Here is a 22,331-nt window from a genome sequence, read left to right as displayed (position 1 = left end):
AAACACATACGTGTCTTTCTCTCTCTCTCTCTCTCTCTCTCTCTCTCTCTCACACACACAACCTCACTCACTCATACACACTCTTAGTCAGTCTCTCTCACACAGACACACACAGTTAGTCTCACACAATCACAAACCCCACTCTGGGCCTCATTAGCCAAATGAGACAGAGATCACCATAGTAACCATTCCCCTTGCCCACCCTTGCCAGTAATCTGCTGAAGCTTGCACAACTCGCCATAGCAACTCTCTATAGCAACAGGAGGCTTAGTAATTAAGAGGGCTTGACCCTGCGCTGGAATTCCCCCCAGCAGTATGTGTCTTTTAATGTGTGTGTGATAAAGTGTGTGTGTTGCACTGTGTGTGTGTGTGTGTGTGTGTGATATAGTGTGTGTTGTAGTGTGTTTGTTTGTCTAACGTGTGTGTTGTAGTGTGTGTGTGTTGGAGCAGTGCACTGTATGTGTGTGTGTGTGTGTTGTAGTGTGTGTGTGTGTGTGTGTGTGTGTGTTGTAGTGTGTGTGTGTGTTGGAGCAGTGCATTGTGTGTGTGTGTGTGTGTGTGTGTGTGTGTGTGTGTTGCAGTGTGTGTGTGTGTGTTGGAGCAGTGCATTGTGTGTGTGTGTGTGTGTGTGTGTGTTGTAGTGTGTGTGTGTGTTGTAGTGTGTGTGTGTGTGTGTGTGTGTGTGTTGTAATGTGTGTGTGTGTTGGAGCGCATGTGGCTCTGCTGAAAGTTGCCGGCATGTTCTAGCTTAGATTTCAGGACATGTGACTTAAAAACAAGCGGGAGAGAAAGAGAGAGAGAGAGGGAGGGAGGAAGAGAGAAGGAGGGAGAGAGAGAGAGGGAGGAGGGAGAGAGAGAGAGAGAGAGAGGGAGAGAGAGAGGGAGGAGGGAGAGAGAGAGAGAGAGAGAGAGAGGGAGGAAGAGAGAGAGGGAGGGAGGAAGAGAGAAGGAGGGAGAGAGGGAGGAGGGAGGGAGAGAGGGAGAGGGAGGAGGGAGGGAGAGAGAGAGAGAGAGAGAGGGAGGGAGGGAGAGAGAAGGAGGGAGAGAGGGAGAGGGAGAGAGAGAGAGAGAGAGGGAGGGAGGGAGAGAGAAGGAGGGAGAGAGAGAGAGAGAGGGAGGCAGAGAGGGAGCAAGTGGGTTTGTATTAGTGTGTGTTAGTGAAAGAGAACATACTGTATGTGTGTGTGTGCACGGTGATAGAGAGCGTATGTGTGTGTGTGCACGGTAAGAGCGCGTATGTGTGTGTGTGTGTGCACGGTGAGAGAGAACGTATGTGTGTGTGTGCACGGTGAGATCCGGGCGAGAAGAGAAGCGAGGAGTGTGTTGGAGAAGAGAGGAGAGGAGTGTGTTGGAGAAGAGAAGAGAGGAGTGTGTTGGAGAGGAGAGGAGTGTGTTGGAGAGGAGAGGAGTCTGCAGCGCAAACACTGATTCAAAGATTGCTTACAGGTATGTGAGTGTGTGTGTGTGTGTGTGTGTATGGGAGTGTGTGTGTGTGTGTGGGGGGGGGCAGGTTTGTGTTTCATGAATGTGTATGCTGGTAGGTATGAGAGTAGGCATTGTGTCAGTAGTGTGATGAATTATACATTTGTGTCTGATAGATAGATAGATAGATAGATACTTTATTGATCCTCAAGGGGAAATTCAAGGAATATGTGTGTGTGTGTGTGTGTGTGTGTGTGTGTGTGTGTGTGTGATGGATACCGAAAGAGTGTATATGTATGTCACAATGAAGGGGACTAATTTGATCTGTAAATGTAGATGCTCCGATACTATACACTATGAATGTATATAATCTGGCCTAGTCCCATATAGGAGCGAAGCATTGTCTAATCTGGTCTAGTCACATATAGGAGCGAAGCATTGGCTAATCTGGCCTAGTCACATATAGGAGCGAAGCATTGGCTAATCTGGCCTAGTCCCATATAGGAGCGAAGCATTGGCTAATCTGGCCTAGTCACATATAGGAGCGAAGCATTGGCTAATCTGGCCTAGTCCCATATAGGAGCGAAGCATTGTCTAATCTGGTCTAGTCACATATAGGAGCGAAGCATTGGCTAATCTGGCCTAGTCACATATAGGAGCGAAGCATTGGCTAATCTGGCCTAGTCCCATATAGGAGCGAAGCATTGGCTAATCTGGCCTAGTCACATATAGGAGCGAAGCATTGGCTAATCTGGCCTAGTCCCATATAGGAGCGAAGCATTGGCTAATCTGGCTAGGAGCGAAGCATTGGCTAATCTGGCCTAGTCACATATAGGAGCGAAGCATTGTCTAATCTGGCTAGGAGCGAAGCATTGGCTAATCTGGCCTAGTCACATATAGGAGTAAAGCATTGGATAATCTGGCTAGGAGCGAAGCATTGTCTAATCTGGCCTAGTCAGATTGTAGGAAATAAACATTTCTAATATGGCGTAGTCACATATAAGACCGAAGCAGTATCTAATATGGCCTAGTCACACGTCGGAGAGAATTTTTGTCTAATCTGGCCTAGTCACATATAGGAGTGAAGCATTGTCTAATCTGGCCTAGTCACATATAGGAGTGAAGCATTGTCTAATCTGGCGTAGTCACATATAGGAGTGAAGCATTGTCTAACTCGTCCTAGTAACATATATAGATGATATGTTCATGCCTGGTGACATGTGAAGTGTGAATATTCAAGATATTTATTTGTCACATACATTTATGTAAGGGATAACTGCTGCGGAAGTGTCCCATTATACGGAATTAATGGACAAGGCGGAGGCCAAGAACTCCCTGACTCCCAAATCCATTAATCCCGTATAACGGGACACCTCCAAGGTACCACCTGTTAACCTGCTTATCACCCAGTTGCCACCATAGGGAATAGTCATGCCTTTATAGCACGCAAAGGAAACAAGTGGTTCCATTTACAAACACGCCGACTTGTTCAGTTTGCTGTACATCTTTCTTTGGCCCTAACAGTGATAGGGATGGACAATTAGCTTGTTTACAGTTGATTCCATTGCTGCGAAGCCTGCTTCCAGGCTCAACTGTCATCCTACTTTGGTTGTTATAGTTACCATTCATAAGCATTGATATGGAACGAAAAAAAAATAAATTACCAGATCTAATCCAATCTAAGCTAATCAGAAAAGAGTATTTCTTTTCACCGGGTGATAAACAAAGTACAACATGCAGTGAAATGCTTAGTCCTCTGACTTAAATTACTGCACAATATTAATATTAATAGCATAAATATATAAACAAAGGAGAAAAAAAGATAAGAGATAAGTGTTCTTATCTCTAGTACAGTCCTCATTTGGAAAAGGGAAACGTTTCCCAGACCGTAACGTTTCCCAGACCGTAGTACTGGGAAAGGCCTACAACTTGTGACTGTTTTCACACCGTAAAAAATTAAATCTAGCCAAGTGTTATTAATCTTAAAGTAAGATCAAAAAATCTATTTGGTATTGATTTAGTACGAAGAGACTTACCTAGCACTCTCATGAAGTTTTATCAAGACAAATTTTCTCAATGCACTGCCAGACAAAATTGCTTGTTTTTAGGACAAATTTGCTTGTTGAGACATCTTAAAAGTAGTCAAACTCTTCTTAAATTAAGTCAAATGATTTTACGAGAAAGCGCTAGGTAAGTCTCTACACTGAAAACAATACTTCTTCTTGATATACAGTAAGATTAATAAGACTAGATTTTATTAGATAAGCAGTTTCTGTAGTGCATTCAGGGGCAGACCCACAGTCTCTATGACGACGTATTGGGTGCCACAAGGGCCCCTGACACTGCGTTAGCAAGCACTGTTGGAACAATCACAACCCCTGTTCCATTATAATCTGGTGATGCGATATTCAGTATTTTCTGTTTAGAAAGTGAGTGTTCTTGAGACAGATGTCCTACAGAACACCAGGGGAATCTCTCTCTCTCTCTCCCCCACTCTCTCTCTCTCTCCCCCACTCTCTCTCTCTCTCCCCCACTCTCTCTCTTTCCCTTTCTCCACTCTCTCTACCCTCCTCTCCATATTTACCCCCCACTCCTGTAGTCCATGAGGCCCTTTTGTCCTGCTCCTATGTCCTCCTCCTTCCCTCCTGTGTGTGTGTGTGTGTGTGTATGTGTGTGTGTGTGTGTGTCCTGCTCAAGTTCATGACAGTTTGGGGTTGACAGGCCCTCATTAACCCGTTTGTGTGTGCTAGAGAGATGCCACTCATCAGTGTGTGTGTGTGTGTGTGTGTGTGTGTGTGTGTGTGTGTGTATGCGCGCTAGGGAGATGCCACTCATTAGTGTGTGTGTGTGTGTGTGTGTGTGTGTGTATGCGCGCTAGGAAGATTCCAGTCATTAGTGTGTGTATGCGTGTGTTAGGGACTTGCCATTCATTAGTGTGTGTGTGTCTCCCTCTTGCACAGTGAACCTACAGCAAGCATACAGAAGGATCATTTACTAGTATATTGTCCCCCCACACTCTGCACCATCCTGCACCACCCTGCACGACCCTGTCTACACCCTGCGCCACCCTGTCTACACCCTGCACCACTCTGTCTACACCCTGCACCACCCTGCCTACACCCTGCACCACCCTGCACCACCCTGTCTACACCCTGCACGACCCTGTCTACACCCTGCACCACCCTGTCTACACCCTGCACCACCCTGCACCACCTTGTTCATACCGCACAGTGCTGGGTAGAATACTTTGCTTTGCTTTGTGGGAAGTGATAGGGTTCTCTCTGCACTCTGGTGACCACTCTTCTTGTGGTACTCATGCCAGTGCGTTTTGGCATAGGCTTTCCAAACAAGGATTTGGCTATAGGCTCTGCGATAGAGTCCAGTTGGGTAATGGCCTCTGGTTGTTCACCTAGGAGGCAGGAGAGTACGTCGGCATTACGGTTGGCAGTCCCTGGACAGTAAGGGATGGTATATTTAAAGTGGCTAATTGGGGTGCCCATCGCTGCTCAGCAGCTTCAGGTTTTGCTGTTTGTAGATGTACCAGTGGGTTGCTGTTTGTAGATGTACCAGTGGGTTGTTGTCTGTGAAGACCTCTACCTTTGTTCCCCACATGTAATCTTTGAACTTGTCGGTCATAGCTCCAGTTTGAATGAGCTGTAATTCTGGTCATTCTTCTCATATCAGTTGGATGGAGGCTTTGACTGGCGTAGGCGATAACATGCTCTTTACCACCCTGTACCTGGGACAACACCGCCCCCAAACCTCCCAGGCTTGCATCAGTGTACAACTGGAGATGCAGGTTAAAGTCAGTGTAGGCCAGAATAGGTAGACTTCCTTCAAGTGCCTAAAGGCCTGGTCACAATTTGATGTCTTCTGGGCAACTGCAGTGCCCTGCAGCAGGTCATGAAGAGGGGCAGCACTCTTGGCAAAATAGATTAATTAAGACTTGTTCAGGAACTCACCTAAACAGTGCTGAATAAGCTGCTGGAAAGTGGCAGGTGCATTGCAAAGTCCAAATGGCGTTCAAACTCATACGACCCTATTGGAGCGTTCAAACTCATACGACCCTATTGGAGTGGTACAAGCCATCTTTTCCCGGCCGCGTTCAAACTCATACGAACTCATACGACCCTATTGGAGGGTACAAGCCATCTTTTCCCGGCCACGTTCAAACTCATACGACCCTATTGGAGTGGTAAAAGCCATCTAAACTCATACGACCCTATTGGAGTGGTAAAAGCCATCTTTTCCTGGTCGCGTTCATCCACCTCCACCTGCCAGTAGCTGCTGGCCAGATCAAGGGTGGAGTACCACTTGGCACCCTTGAGGGTGGAGTACCACTTGGCACCCTTGAGGGTGGAGTACCACTTAGCACCCTTGAGGGTGGAGTACCACTTGGCACCCTTGAGGGTGGAGTACCACTTGGCACCCTTGAGGGTGGTCAGTGACTCCTCAATGTGGAGGAGGGGATAAGCGTCATTGAGGGTGACAGAGTTCAACTTCCGATATTTGTTTAGGTATTTAAGCAAGGGAAAAATGACAATCTTTTTCCAGTGGAGGAGAGGCCGTGGCAATAGCAGGGGTATTCCTTGCATATACTTAGCCTACTTATTTTTTATTTGAGGCAGCTAGCACCTCAGTATCTTCTTTGAGCTTCTGGCTCTCTCTCTCTTTCTGCCGATTTAGGGCTGATTTGAGGAGCTTCTGAGGAGAGTGTGTGTGTGTGTGTGTGTGTGTGTGTGTGTGTGTTTGAGTGTAGCTCATTTGCCTCCTACCTTTGTCCATCCTCACTTTAACACCACACAGGGATTTTCTCTCCCTCTGTCTAACCAGGACACCTGTTCCTGGTGTGTGTGCACACTTGTGTGAGAGTGAGTGTGAGTGTGTGTGTGAGTGAGTGTTTGTGTGTGAGTGAGTGTGAGAGTGAGAGAGAGAGAGTGAGTGAGAGTGAGAGTGTGTGTGTGTGGTCGTGAGGGTGTGTGTGCGTGCGTGCGTGCGTGTGTGTGTGTGTGTGTGTGTGACGGTGTGTGTGTGTGTGTATGTGTGTGTGTTGCCAGTATGTACGTGTGGGCCTGGCTGCTGGTGCTGGGCTTGTGTGACGGTGTGACGGGGCAGGACACACTGCTGCATCCGGAGTCACTGCTGTCAGAGGAGGAGCAAGTCGAGGAGGTGCTGGTCAACACACACACACACACATACACACACATAAACATGCACATACACACACGAATACACATACACACACACATACACACACAATTGCAGTAGTGGACCCTGATGGGATCATGTTCCACACACAGTACCCTGACGTGGAGGTGTTGTGGGGGGAGACGCCAATCCTGAGGAACCAGACGCAGGTCATCATCTCTCTACTGCAGCAGCGCCTGGGTCATCAGGTACACACACACACACACACACACACACACACAGCAGACGCAGGTCATCATCTCTCTACTGCAGCAGCGCCTGGGTCATCAGGTACACACACACACACACACACACACACACACACACACACACACACACAGCAGACGCAGGTCATCATCTCTCTACTGCAGCAGCGCCTGGGTCATCAGGTACACACACACACACACACACACACACACACACACACACACACACACACAGCAGACGCAGGTCATCATCTCTCTACTGCAGCAGCGCCTGGGTCATCAGGTACACACACACACACACACACACACACACACACACACACACATACACACACACAGGGAGGGAAGGAGTGCTTCTTGCCTCAAGACTCAGACAAAACAGAAGTGAGAGGGACAGCATGTAGCGACTCTGATGATTGAGGTGTTAAAGTCAAGTCAAGTCAACTTCATTTGTATAGCGCATTTCATACACAGAGCTCATTCAATGTGCTTTACATAAACAAAAGCAATCAGGAATAGCTGATAGAAGCAGCCAAAGGAGAAATCAAGTGACTTTTCACATAGATCTCTGTTTCTCTCTCTCTCTCTCTTTCTCTCTCCCTTTTCACATAGATCTGTTTCTCTCTCTCTCTTTCTCTCTCCCTTTTCACATAGATCTGTTTCTCTCTCTTTCTCTCTCCCTTTTCACATAGATCTCTGTTTCTCAAGGTCACGACTACTGTCAGTATGAAAACCTCCGAGAACAATCGTTTTACCAGCTCGAGTTGCTAGTTCCAACAGCTACACTCTGGGGGTATAAACATGGGGGCTCACGGACTTGGACATGCCCCCAGAGTGTAGCGCTGTAGCTGCCCCATGTTCATGCCCCCAGAGTGTAGCACTGTAGCTGCCCCATGTTCATGCCCCCAGTGTAGCGCTGTAGCTGCCCCATGTTCATGCCCCCAGAGTGTAGCGCTGTAGCTGCCCCATGTTCATGCCCCCAGAGTGTAGCGCTGTAGCTGCCCCATGTTCATGCCCCCAGAGTGTAGCACTGTAGCTGCCCCCAGAGTGTAGCACTGTAGCTGCCCCATGTTCATGCCCCCAGAGTGTAGCTGCCCCATGTTCATGCCCCCAGAGTGTAGCACTGGAACTGCCTGACTAATTTAGCTGCTGGCTGCAGCAACTCGAGTTAGCATCCCAAAACCTCTATCAATCAGTAATCAATCACGCCTATCTATGAGAATGAGTCAAGCCAAGTTTAAAGCTTGTAGGGAGAGAGTGCAATGCTGCACAAGTTATAATACTTTAATGTTAAGGCAGAAATGTAGAACTGCCCTGCTGAAAAAAACAGTCTGGCCAGCATGAGGTGGTTTGCTGGTTGACCAGCTTGTTAACCAGCTTGTTTGACCACCCTGCTGAAAAAACAGCTAGAAACCAGCTTATTCTGGTATCTGGTTTTAGCTGGTCTTTGCTGGTTTTCTTCCAGCTCTTGCTGGTCTTTGCTGGTGTAGCTGGTTGGGCCACAAGCTGGATATGCTGGTGTGACCATCTGAGGAAGCTGGTCCTTAGGTATTGAACATGTCAAAGCTCCCAGGAGGGAAGGTCATATTAATAACATTATTTTAAAAAGAGAGGCATATTACACTTTTACTCACATTATCTCCAAGGGGTCTTAACTTAGACTTTGACCTAAAGCCTTTTTTGTAGTTCTGTTTGACCTGAACTTCATCCCTTTTTCCTGTATTGACATAATTTAGCTTTTTTGTCTTATTTGCTGTCTGCTTTTGTTTATTTGTTTGTATGTCTGTGGGTGTGGGGGTGACTGCATGTGTTTTTGATATGATATACTGTTTTCTGTTGGGACTATGTTTGTGGGTAGGACCTAAGTTAGATCTATATATATATACAGAAGGAAATTGGGTTAATGAGGTGGTTCAATCTTCTAATTGGCCTGATGAGGGCTCAACTGAAGCAGCCAATCAGTTGAGCCTTCCAATGTTTTTTGTTGCTTGTGCACACTTGTTTTGAAGTCTGAAGAACGTGGCACCAAAGATCCTTGATTACTAGCAAGATAGAGCAATGTAATTCGTTACTATGGGAGCAAAATGGGACAGTTCCGGTCTGCATAAGTGGGAGTGTCACCTTACGTCACTAAATAAACTTTCTCTCTTAATAAGCAATAAGAACAGATAAACATAAATGTGTTCACAGTATTATTGTCTATAATCATGTATGATACCAATGAATCATTCTTTAGGACATGATATAAATAATTGAATTAGTCATGTGAACCGAGCTAGCTGGCTCAGAGTCCTGCACGGGTTCGGGTACCAGTGGGTACCTGACGGGTGACCCGCACATTTTGATGAAACGGGTGAAAATATTCTACTGTGTCGGGTGCGGGTCGGACACGGGGGTGACACGGGTGGGAATTGGCCTTTCATAAACATCACGTGCAGATGTAACAATATGTTCTACAGTAACACATCCTAAATAATATGCCTGCAATTCAAGTTGATAAAAGCATTTGAAATGCACGTTTCGTACGTGCCTTCCCAAAACAGGCGCCTATAGGCTATTTCACTTTTAAAAATCACATGCGCGGGATCTGCCTGCAGTCTTTCAGAACAAAAGTGGCTGCACATTGATAAAAAAACGCCTAAAGATGACTCTTTTGACATGTTGTCATGGTGGAGAGAGCATGCTCGTTTAATTCCCAATATTGCCTAGATTGTGAGATCTATTGACATCCCTGCAAGTGAGCGAGATTTCTCCTATGCGTTGGAAAAGGTATAGGCACAAAGTTTCACAGGCTAATGCATAATCCGGTGTAGGTTATGACCGAATCATTCCTTCTTTTAATGTAGGCTAGCCTACTACTGCTGTTAATAAGTTGTGTGTGCAAGGCCGTGTTTGAATTCTAAATTAGGCATTTGCGTGGCGATAGCCTTGTAGACGCATCTGCTTGAAAAGTGGTAAAATGTTATCACTCGGGTGTTGAAAAGTAGCCAGGCTACCACAATACATCATGTAGGATATGCCTGTCAACTTCAGCTGAAGTTGGATCTGCAATGTTAATGGTTGTGTAATTAGTTCCTTAAACGTGTCTGTTTAACTCGGGTACGGGTCGGGTGTCAGTTTTATTTAATGCGGGTCGGGTACGGATTTTAACTACTAATGTCAGTAATGTTATTCAGCTAGTTGTCATTTCAAAGAAATTACACTTCTCCGTTTAAAATGTTACCTTAGTTAAGAGGCTAGCTAGCATGCTAACAACCGGACAGTAACTGGCAGCAGCAAGGTCTAATATTAAGTTATTTTATTACAAATCCGAACACTAAAAAATTACACTATTAGGCTTGAAATGATCCCAAACACTTACAGATTATGACACAATTTTCCAAAAAACCCTCAACAAATCCAGAGACACAATGACCAATTTATTGGTAAAATTCCACAAGTCTCCATTGACATTAGTGCAGCGAGGGTTTACTCTGGTCTGCATAAAGGGGGATTTCCCCCCTCCCCCTTGCAATAATCGAACGCGGAAATTGTCGAACGTTTGCGCCTCTCGCTCCGCTTGAACCCTCTCTGGTTGCACTAGTAGAACGTTGCACTAATAGAATAGAACGTTGTGCTAATAAAACGTTGCGCTAATAGAACGTTGCGCTGATAAAACGTTGCGCTAATAGAACGTTGCCTAGGAGCTTCTACAACAGTATGAGGGTCTTTGTCCTTCTTTTATCTCCATGGTTACAGTGTCTCAGACCAGAGCATGTGCTGTCAGTCCTGGGGGATGATGGGAAGGGTGACATGAGTCTGGAGGACTACCAGCGGATATCTACGGTGCTTTTGTGCTACATCATCAACATGCGCCACCTGTGTCTGGACCCGCCCTCCCCGCCTCAGCCCCTCCCCCACTGCCTCCGAGCTCTTGCTAGGCTCCACCCACAGGAGGATCACCGCTTTCTCTCATCCAATGAGACTGAGAGCATCCTAATGACTCTCAACCAGGACTACCAATCAGCTGCTCTTCCAAAACAGAGCCACGCCCCCTCACACACACAGGTGAGATACAGCAGACACATCTCTCTGACACACACACACACACACACACACACACACACACAGGTGAGATACAGGCAATACACACATCTCACATACACACACACACACACAGGTGAGATACAGGCAATACATACATCTCTCAGACACACACACACACACACACACACACACACAGGTGAGATACAGGCAATACACACATCTCACATACACACACACACACACACACAGGTGAGATACAGGCAATACATACATCTCTCAGACACACACACACACACACACAGGTAAGATTCAGGCAACACACACATCTCTCAGACACACACACACACACACACACACACACAGGTGAGATACAGGCAATACACACATCTCACATATACAAACACATATACAATACACATATGTGTATTGACTGCAGCATACCTGTCTGTGTGTGTTTCATGCATGTGTGTGTATGCTCGTTGTGTGTGTATGCGTATGCTCCTGTGTGTATGTGTATATGTATGCTTGGATGTGTGATTGCATGCATGTGTGTGTATGCTTGTGTGTGTTTGCGTGCATGTGTGTGTAAGCTTGTGTCTATGTGTGTATGTTTGCGTGCATGTGTGTGTATGCATATGCTCGTATGTGTGTGTGTATGCATATGCTTGGGTGTGTGTATGTGTATGTTCTATGTGTGTGTGTATGCATATGCTTGTGTGTGTGTGTGTGTGTGTGTGTGTATGTTCTATGTGTGTCTGGGCATGTATGTGTGTGTAGTGTGTGGACGCGGAGTCCTTAATGGAAGAGGCAGGAATCACTGATAGACGAGGTGCGGACTTGTTCTCCCTGCCACGATTGGCTGCAGCGCTGGTCAGTCATCTGCTGAGAGGTCACTGCCTGAGTCGCCGGAACCTCCCCCCCCCCTCCTTCTTTACCGATGCAGTATTCCGCTCTCTCAATCGCTCCAACAACCTGCAGGTTACAGGTAAACACACACACTCACACACACATACACACACAACACCTGCAGGTTACAGGTAAACACACACACACAACACCTGCAGGTTACAGGTAAACACACACACTCACACACACATACACACACAACAACACCTGCAGGTTACAGGTAAACACACACACACAACACCTGCAGGTTACAGGTAAACACACACACACAACACCTGCAGGTTACAGGTAAACACACACACTCACAAACACACACACACACAGCGTCATGCATATGCATTCATTGGAGGATCATGGGGAAAGTGGGAGTTTAGCGTAAAGAGATGGGAGGGGAAGTGTAAAGAGCGCCTAGTTATGTATTCCGCGGTATGTACAGACTGCTCATGAAAGCGCACGTCTATTCTGCGCCTAAATACTTCCGCCCTGTGTGAGCCCTGGTTGAATTGACGTGGAATGACCCAAAAGCAGGTGTTAATCCAAATTGCAGTTCAATGCATCAATAAGAGAACCTTTCAAAGACAACAGAATAGCTATTTAGAGCACCAGTTTTGGTCATTCACTTAAACTTTCCTACTTGTTAGATTTGACCAATCTTCCATAGCCTATGTGCACAAGTAGTTTGATTAGAACTACTGATCTTCATTATCTCCCTGCTTTTTGACATCTTATCATGTATGGTATTATTTCATGATCGCTAAATGTTTGATCTTTTTTATGTTGTCATCAGTTAACTTCATTCAACTGTGCTTGTATGTAGGCTCTGTCATTCAGTTGTGGACGTTCGTAAATTGCGTTTATGGCCAGAGAAAGGCAGAGAAAGGCGCAGTTTACACTAAGGATTGAAAGTTTGATAAATACGACGGAAACTTGGGTCTGACATCGTTCTCAATCTGCGGTTTGTCCATGGTGCTGATAATGCTACGTTCGCAAATGTACGTACATCTGGCCCTCAGTGTGTTAAGTCTGTTTAGGTTTGTACATCCTACGTGTGTGTACTGGGGGTTTTGCTCTACGTGTGTGTGTACTGTGGGTTTGTACATCCCACGTGTGTGTACTGTGGGTTTGTACATCCTACGTGTGTGTACTGGGGGTTTTGCTACGTGTGTGTACTGTGGGTTTGTACATCCTACGTGTGTGTACTGTGGGTTTGTACATCCTACGTGTGTGTACTGTGGGTTTGTACATCCTACGTGTGTGTACTGGGGGTTTGTACATCCTACGTGTGTATACTGTGGGTTTTGCTCTGTGTTGCAGATATGGAGCTGCTGTTGCACAAGCTGGGCATTGGAGGTGGAACCCCAACAAAGGGGTGTGACCAAGAACAACAGAGAGCTGTTGGGGACTGGACACAGGTGAACACAGGTAGCATGTTTAGTGGACACAGGAAGCATAATCAGTAGACACAGGTAGCATGTTCAGTGGACACAGGTAGCATGTTTAGTGGACACAGGTAGCATGTTTAGTGGACACAGGTAGCAGTAGACACAGGTAGCAGTGAACACAGGTAGCAGTGAACACAGGTAGCATGTTTAGTAGACACAGGTAGCAGTAGACACAGGTAGCATGTTTAGTGGACACAGGTAGCATGTTCAGTGGACACAGGTAGCAGTAGACACAGGAAGCATGTTCAGTAGACACAGTTAGCATGTTTAGTGGACACAGGTAGCAGTAGACACAGGTAGCATGTTTAGTGGACACAGGTAGCATGTTCAGTGGACACAGGTAGCAGTAGACACAGGAAGCATGTTCAGTAGACACAGTTAGCATGTTTAGTGGACATAGGTAGCATGTTCAGTAGACACAGGTAGCATGTTTAGTGGACACAGGTGAACACAGGTAGCATGTTTAGTGGACACAGGTAGCATGTTCAGTGGAAACAGGTAGCATGTTTAGTGGACACAGGTAGCATAATCAGGGGACACAGGTGAACACAGGTAGCATAATCAGGGGTGTGAAGTAGTTTGTTGAGCGGTGGAGGCAGTCACCAGGAAAGATGGTTCCAGTATGAAGAAAGCTATTTATTTTTAAGCTGCCGACAGGTGAACAGACGAGACAGACTGGTACATTTAACATTCAATGAAGTTTGCTGTTAGCAAAATCCTTAATATCAGCAATAAGGTCGTAATTACACTGAGTCAACAAACCTCTCACAACAGAGGTCCAGAATAGACTGAATTCCCCATTACCTGGACCAGGGCTCTACAGTGCGCCCATTTCACTCGCACATGCGAGTAAAAATAATTGCGTGCAAGTGCAAAAAAATATTTAGGCGCACTGGTGCGAATGACTTCTAGCCAAGTTAATGTTGGTCTACATTGTCGAGTACTCAAATACACCGCAACATCGCGAAACACTACTGGTGCAAACTATAAAATCACGTCGCCAATATAGCATAAAAACTACACCTCCCATCAACCTTAGCAGTTTTGCGTTGTGACTCGCTAGTTGCTTCTATCAAATTTAAGGGTGCGTTGAAAAAGCGGAAAGTTAGACTAGCCAACCAAGATGCAAAGTAGAACTAATTTCTTCAATCCACCGAATTCATCGGATATATGAGGAACAGGATGAGATTCTAAGAATGCAGTGAGAGAAGGAAAAGGTAACATGCCTTTTAGCCCAGTTGACATTGGCTACAATATGCAAAATATAGCTGTAGCGAACAGGCACAAAAGTAGCCTCCCGTAATACTCCCGTTTTATTCAAAAGTAGAACACTACAGACAACCCCAGGCTTCCATGCATGCTTGTTTGTTTTACACCGAATACAAGCTGAAGTGCAAAACGAAAGTAAGCATAGGCCTACCATCTGCCTACTGCCTCCATCAGTGCAGATATTTTAAATAAATATAAATATCATTGATTAGACTATGTTGGGTTTTGTTGAAGAGAAAATTCACGGTTTTAGTAGTAGGCTAGTATTGGGCAGTATGCAGTCAGATAGGTCACCATGGGCATATTTGGATTAGCTATAGGTGGATTCACAAATAAATAAATTGGCCTAAGGACCTACATTTGGCAGGATAGCGTACTTCATACAGGCTATATGCAAATATGGCAATGCATTATATTATTTTACATTAACAAAATGTAGAAAAATAGGACGGACTGAAAATTAAGTAGGCACTGATGTTCTTTAAAATCTTGTTTCCTGTAAATGTTGTCAGTCATTCTTAATCTTCGTAATTGGTGCATTGGCATGTTTAACTGTTAGCTGCAATGTAAAGTTACATTATGTGTAAGTTAAGTACAGAACTGACTGTGCCCAGATTTTTGTCTGTGCTCCTAAATTTTTTAACTTGGGTGCACAAGTGCTCCTGGAAAAAAATGTTAGTGTAGAGCCCTGACCTGGACACAGGTAATAAAGTGAGTTACACCTTCCCTCAGGAGTAAACCAGCATTCATAAATCAATTAAGTAAAGGAAATACATTTCAGTAATAAAACCATGCATAATACATACAAACTTCCATGTTGAACACGCTAATATGCCCACATTTAAATATCACAGCTCATTACAGCTAAAGCAATGATACAGTACAACACGGGAGCAAAACACCCCTCCTGGATGTGGTACAGTCCACTTGTTGGCGCTCCTGCGCGAATAAGGAAGCCACAGTCAATGCGCTCTGCTTTGGCAGACATCGGTAATGCTGCAGGTAAGCTCCGCGATTAGTATGAAGTTCTCCAGTGTGAATGAATGGATGAGTGTGTGGAAAGCCAGGCTCACGGCATGGCGCGCATCATGCCAATACACCCGCAATCTCCCGCACTCGCTGACAATGTCAATTAAGAGTTGCATCGCTTCATAAAGTAGTTGCCACACTAGTATACCAAAAGTCCCAACCGTGTCACAGTTGCAAAGCATTCATACCCGACTCCTTAATATTATTTCACATAGTCATTATTTGAGTAGAAGCAAAATAGTCCACTATTTTAATGTAGCGCTCATAATGTTCATAAGTACTCAATAGCGCTCATAATGTTCATAAGTACTCAATAGTGCTCATAGTGCTATTTATAGTGACGGGGTGCATATCGCTCCGTCACATTACCCCCTCCTCAGGGATTTTCGTCCTCGAAAACCCGAGAAAGGTAGTCCGCTGTCATGTTCTCTTGTCCCGCTCTGTACCGGACTTCAAAGTTGAAGGGCTGTAGCGAGATGTACCCCCGGGTCACCCTGGAGTTGGTGTCCTTCATCCGATGTAGCCATTTCAGAGCGCGGTGATCTGTCTCCAGGATGAAGTCCTTGCCCACCAGGTAGTATTTCAGCGAATCCAGGGCCCACTTGATCGCCAGGCATTCTTTCTCCACCGTTGAATACCGGAGTTCCCGTGGGAAGAGTTTTCGGCTGAGGTACACCACCGGCTTTTGCTGTCCTGGCTCCCCCTGCAGCAACACCACACCAAGGCCCACTCCTGAGGCATCTGTCTGCACGGTGAATGGCTGGCTGAAGTCAGGATTCTGCAAAATAGGTTCACTGCAAAGACAACTCCTCAAATCATTAAAAGCCTTGTCACAATCTTTAGACCATGGAACCATGGTTAGCATTGGACTTACGGGTCAATTCAATTAATGGGGCAGCTCTATTGGCAAAGTTGGGTATAAACCTCCTGTACCACTACACCCAGGAAAGAACGCACCTGCTTCTTTGTAGTTGGTCTTGGGGTGTCTAGATTGGCACTCACTTTACTCAGCTGGGGCTTAATGGTCCCTCCACCAATAACATACCCCAAGTATTGTACCTCGCATTGAGCCATGGCACACTTTTTTGGATTCACTGTCAGTCCGTCTGTCTTGATCCTCTGCAGAACATCCCGGACATGGGTCAGATGTTCTTTCCACGTCCGACTGAAGACCACCACATCGTCAAGGTACACTAATGCGTATTCCCGGGCCCCCTCCTGTACCCTATCCATAAGGCGCTGCAATGTAGCTGGCGCCCCCTGTAGGCCAAAGGCATCATAGTGTACTGGAAGAAACCGAATGGAGTTCTAAAAGCAGTCAATTCCTTCGTGCTGTCTGTCAGGGGCACCTGCCAATATCCCTTACTCAGATCCAGGGTAGTAAGGTATTTGGCGCCCCCTAGCCGATCTATTAGTTCATCAACCCTGGGCATAGGATAAGGATCAAAAGCAGATATTGCGTTACGCTGCCTAAAATCCATGCAAAATCTCAAATTGGCATCTTTTTTAGGAACCAGCACAACTGGACATGACCATTCACTGTGGGAGGGCTCAATGATCCCCATCTCCAACATGGTCTCCACTTCTTGTCTGATTTTGCTGAGCAGGGATGCGATATCCTGGCAGTTAATATATAACTTCTAACTTCAAGTCCAGGTGCCTTGAGCCTGAACCAGCTCTGTCTTCCCTGGAATCTCCGAGACAAGCCCCTCTGGTATACCCGCCTCCAGCTCCTGTTGATGCCCTGGGGAAAGATGAGACAGATCTAGGCTCACTTCCTGTCCTTGTTCCACTGGGAAGAACTGCCCATCCTGGTCCTCCTCTTCTTCCACTTTCCTGGCCAAGAGATGATGCTCCACGGTCGCCACTCCTTCAGCATGATCTGTTTTTCTTTTCTTCTCCCTGGCATGCTGATCTCATAAGTGACAGAGCCTACCTTGCGGATGACTGTAAAAGGTCCCTGCCACTTTGCCAAGAGGCTGATCTCAGTGGTCGGCAGCAACAGTAGAACTTGTTGGCCTGGCTTGAATGAGCGGTCCCTCGCAGCTTTGTCTTACCAGCTCTTTTGAGTTGCCTGGGCTGCCCTCATGTTCTCCTGGACCTCCTGCTCTGCAAGATATTCCATTTTGTTGCGCATTTTCAGGACGTACAACAGAATGTTCATACCTTGCTGTGGCTGCTGGCCTTCCCATGCCTCCTTCAAGATGTCCAATGGCCCCCTCAGCTGCCTTCCATATAGCAGCTCAAAAGTCTGTAGAAGCTTGTGGTACCTCTCGGTAGGCAAACAGCAGGTATGGTAGCCATTCATCCCAGTCGGCTCCTGACTCTGCAACAAACTTGCGCAACATATTCTTCAGTGTCTGATTAAACCTTTCCACTAAGCCATCAGTCTGCGGGTGGTATGGTGTAGTTTTGATTCCCTTAATGCCTAAGTACTGATAGACCTGTTTCAGCAACTTGGATGTGAAGTTGGTGCCCTGGTCAGGCAGTACCTCCTGTGGAATCCCCACCCTTGTGACCAGTTGAAGTAATGCATTGGCTACTTGCCTTGCTTTGATTTGTCGCAGGGGAAATGCTTCCGGATATCTCGTGGCGTAATCCACGATCACCAGGATGTAGCGGTTGCCTCTCCTGCTCCGCTCCAGGGGACCCACTATGTCCATCCCAATTCTCCTAAATGGTACCTCAATGATAAGCATAGGGATTAGTGGTGCTCTGCAGCTCTTCCGGCCTGGCGCTGCTAGCTGACACTCCGGACAGGTCCTGCAAAACTCAATGAGATCTGAGTACGTTTGGCCAATAGAACCTTCTGGCCATTCTTTCCCATGACTTGTTCTACCCCAAGTGACCAGCCCACGGTACCGAGTGTCCCAGTACTGTAGATTGAAGTGATTTAGGTACAACCAGCTGCTCTCCCCCATCCCCGTGGTGATACAGGATACCCTGCTTCAGTCTGAACTTAGTGGCTTCTGCATTTCCCTTTGAATCTGGGTTCAAGTCTTTAAAGCAGGACTTAAGTGTGTCATCAGCTTTCTGCAGCTCTCTGATGTTGTGGGAAAGGGCAAGTGAGGTGTGCTCACCTGACTCCGGCAGTGGGAGTGTCTCTTGGACCCTTGTTCTTCTGAACCGCTCACGTCTCCGTTGGCTCCTGGTCTTCGGCACCTTCGGTGGGTGTTCCGGAAATGGCAACACATCCCATGAACAGTCCGTTCCCCGTTCCCTGATCTTCGCCCTCGTCACCACCATATTGCAGGGCTCAACCAGCTCCAACAGACCTGGAATGTCTTTGCCCAACACCACTGGATACGGTAAGTACTCAGCTACACCCACCGACACCAAGTACTCCTGCTCACCAATTTGCATATAAATGTCTGTAGGATATGAAATAACATCTCCATGTACACAGCGCATCTTCACAGTGTGTTCTGTCTGGACAGCATCTTCTGGAACCCATTTAACCCCAACTAAAGTTTGGCTGCTACCAGTATCAATCAGGGCCTTAAGCTGCTTCCCATCAATTGTCACTTCCACCATTGATTCCCATTGTTCTCCCAGACAATCAGTGACCTCACCATCTGGAATGTAACACACATGAGACACTTTAGGCGTTCTAAGGGGGCACTTAGGCTTGATGTGGCCTGTCTGACCACAGTGATAGCACACCGGTTCTTCACTGGGAGTTTTGGGTGGACGCTCACTCCTCCGCTCACTGCTAACCTGACCACCCTCAGGCCTGCCTGGCTTTGGTGCCTCATATGCCCTACTAGAGCCCAACTTATACTGTCTTGAGCCTCTCTGTGCCGACATGAATGCATCTGCCAAGCTGACCGCTTCTTTGGCACTGCTGGGGTCATGCTTCTTAATCCACAGACGCACCTCGCTGTTCACCATTCTTAAGAACTGTACTTAAGAAAGTACAAGAAGCTCCCCAATCTCTTCTTTGGAACGAGACTTTGGGCACACCCACTTCTCATAGAGCTCCTTAAGCCTGGTGTACAGTGCTTTGGGCACACCCACTTCTCATAGAGCTCCTTAAGCCTGGTGTACAGTGCTTTGGGGGTTTCATCCAGCTGTACTTCCAATGACCGGAAGCGATTTCAAATTTGTCCAGTATTGCCATTCTAACTTTATCATAGTCCATTGTTTCGTCAAAGTCCTTTGCTATATAAGCTGCTTTTGCCTTCCCCGTAAGCAAAGGCACTTAGTGCATTGCCCACTCTGATCTAGGGCAACCACTTGCACTAGCTATTCGCTCAAAGGCTGTTAAAAAGTGTTCAATGTCTTCCACACCTTCCACATATCTTTGCAATCTTGGACCCCTCCAGCCAGCATAGTGAGGAAAGTGTGAGTAGTCCACAGCCACAGGGCTTAACACCGGGGTGCTTGCCATGTCATTTTGAAAATGCCCCATGGGTAGAAAGGACGCTGAAGTGTGCATACCTGCCCCCCACTGGGTCCACGGAACAGTCAATCCACCTGGCACTGGACCCCCTCCTGGAGCACTGGCCGTGGGTGCTGTGGATGTTGATGCTGCCACCACTGTTGTCATGACTGGAGCCACTCTAGTTACAGGCTTAGTCACAGGACTAGTTACCGTAGATACAGGAGCAGATACAGACAAACCCTTGGCCGCTGCTCCTCTCTCACGCCTGTCACGAGTCACCTCTCCTTGAAGAAGAGAGAATTGATGCTGCAGAACTCTCCATCTCTGTTCTTGCCGAGCCGTATCTCTCTCGTATCGATCCTCTTGCGCTTGCTGCGTCATGATGAAGTTCCGAAACATACTTCTCAGCTCCTCATCCTGTCCATCCCCATCACCAGGGGGCGGCACATCACCAACAGCTCCGCCTTCAGCCATCCCCGCTTTCTTCTTTCTAGGAGCCATACTGATGTACAAAGTCCATGGTTATACTGCCCCCTGGCCACTGGGAGTTTTTAGCTGCCACCAAATGTGAAGTAGTTTGTTAAGTGGTGGAGGCAGTCACCAGGAAAGATGGTTCCAGTATGAAGAAAGCTATTTATTTTTAAGCTGCCGACAGGTGAACAGACAAGACAGACTGGTACATTTAACATTCAATGAAGTTCGCCGTTAGCAAAATCCTTAATATCAGCAATAAGGTCATAATTACACTGAGTCAACAAACCTCTCACAACAGAGGTCCAGAATAGACTGAATTCCCCATTACCTGGACACAGGTAATAAAGTGAGTTACACCTCCCCTCAGGAGTAAACCAGCATTCATAAATCAATTAGGTAAAGGAAATACATTTCAGTAACAAAACCATGTATAATACATACAAACTTCCATGTTGAACACGCTAATATGCCCACATTTAAATATCACAGCTCATTACAGCTAAAACAATGATACAGTACAACACGGGAGCAAAACACCCCTCCTGGATGTGGTACAGTCCACTTGTTGGTGCTCCTGCGCGAATAAGGAAGCCACAGTCAATGCGCTCTGCTTTGGCAGACATCGGTAATGCTGCAGGTAAGCTCCGCGATTAGTATGAAGTTCTCCAGTGTGAATGAATGGATGAGTGTGTGGAAAGCCAGGCTCACGGCATGGCGTGCATCATGCCAATACACCCGCAATCTCCCGCACTCGCTGACAATGTCAATTAAGAGTTGCATCGCTTCATAAAGTAGTTGCCACACTAGTATACCAAAAGTCCCAACCGCGTCACAGTTGCAAAGCATTCATACCCGACTCCTTAATATTATTTCACATAGTCATTATTTGAGTAGAAGCAAAACAGTCCACTATTTTAATGTAGCGCTCACAATGTTCATAAGCACTCAATAGCGCTCACAATGTTCATAAGCACTCAATAGCGCTCATAATGTTCATAAGCACTCAATAGCGCTCATAATGTTCATAAGCACTCAATAGTGCTCATAGCGCTATTTATAGTGACGGGGTGCATATCGCTCCGTCACAAAGGGACACAGGTAGCATGTTCACGTGTGTGTGTGTGTGTGTGTGTGTGTGTGTTTAGGTGTGTTTCACAGCTAATCAGCTACTGAATGTGTGTGTGTGTGTGTGTGTGTGTGTGTGTTTAGGTGTGTTTCACAGCTGACCAGCTACTGAATGTGTGTGTGTGTGTGTGTGTGTGTGTGTGTGTGTTTAGGTGTGTTTCACAGCTAATCAGCTACTGAATGTGTGTGTGTGTGTGTGTGTGTGTGTGTGTGTGTTTAGGTGTGTTTCACAGCTGAACAGCTACTGCATGTGCACCTGTTGGATGCCAGGCTCCCGCTCTCCAGGCGGAGCTTCACTCAAATATGCCCCGCCCTTATCCAGCAGCTGTTGACCAATCGGTGTCAGACTCCACTCACTGACCACGTTTCTTTAGAGGACAACTCCACCCCCAGCAGTCTGCAGAGTACAACCTCCCACCCTCTTTCACCTCCAACCACTGCCCTTTCCCCTCCCCCAACTGCCCCTCCCACCATAGCTAGGTGCTTTTGTATTAGCAGTGAAATCTAGCTAGTGCTTTTGGGCTAATCTACCAGTGCCAAACTAGCATAGCTAGTGCTTTTGGGCTATAATCTAGCAGTGACAAACTAGCTCAGCTAGTGCTTTTGGGCTATAATCTAGCAGTGACAAACTAGCTCAGCTAGTGCTTTTGGACTAATCTAGCTATGAGAAACTAGCTCAGCTAGTGCTTTTGGACTAATCTAGCTATGAGAAACTAGCTCAGTGTATGAATGTCTCCTCTTTCTTCTCCCCCCGGTGTGTGTTCAGAGTACGGCTACAGCATAGCGGCGGTGTTGCTGCTAACGCTGGGCTCCATGCTCGGGGTGTGTGTGTTGGTGTGTAACTCCTGTGGGGAGACGCAC

General features: G+C 46.6%; 1 protein-coding gene across 1 annotated transcript in view; it reads left to right on the top strand.

The window, feature by feature from the left end:
* The first annotated feature begins 6,707 nt into the window (after nt 1-6,707).
* The window catches only part of LOC143131797 (zinc transporter ZIP12-like), a 55,930-nt gene continuing 40,306 nt past the window's right edge, over nt 6,708-22,331 (top strand). Inside the window, exons 1-6 of the mRNA XM_076291388.1 lie at nt 6,708-6,818; nt 10,554-10,862; nt 11,619-11,826; nt 13,062-13,159; nt 21,691-21,874; nt 22,237-22,331. The exon at nt 22,237-22,331 is cut by the window's right edge and continues 78 nt beyond it. Of these exons, the coding sequence (XP_076147503.1) occupies nt 6,708-6,818; nt 10,554-10,862; nt 11,619-11,826; nt 13,062-13,159; nt 21,691-21,874; nt 22,237-22,331 (1,005 nt within the window). The remainder of the gene's footprint in view (nt 6,819-10,553; nt 10,863-11,618; nt 11,827-13,061; nt 13,160-21,690; nt 21,875-22,236) is intronic.

Source organism: Alosa pseudoharengus, unplaced genomic scaffold (assembly GCF_046254945.1).
Source record: "Alosa pseudoharengus isolate Yale_2024_CS ecotype anadromous, Long Island Sound unplaced genomic scaffold, YU_APseudo_1.1 YU_APseudo_1.1_scf_18, whole genome shotgun sequence".
NCBI classification, from domain to species: Eukaryota; Metazoa; Chordata; class Actinopteri; order Clupeiformes; family Clupeidae; genus Alosa; species Alosa pseudoharengus.
This window is presented reverse-complemented; position numbering and strand designations above follow the sequence as displayed.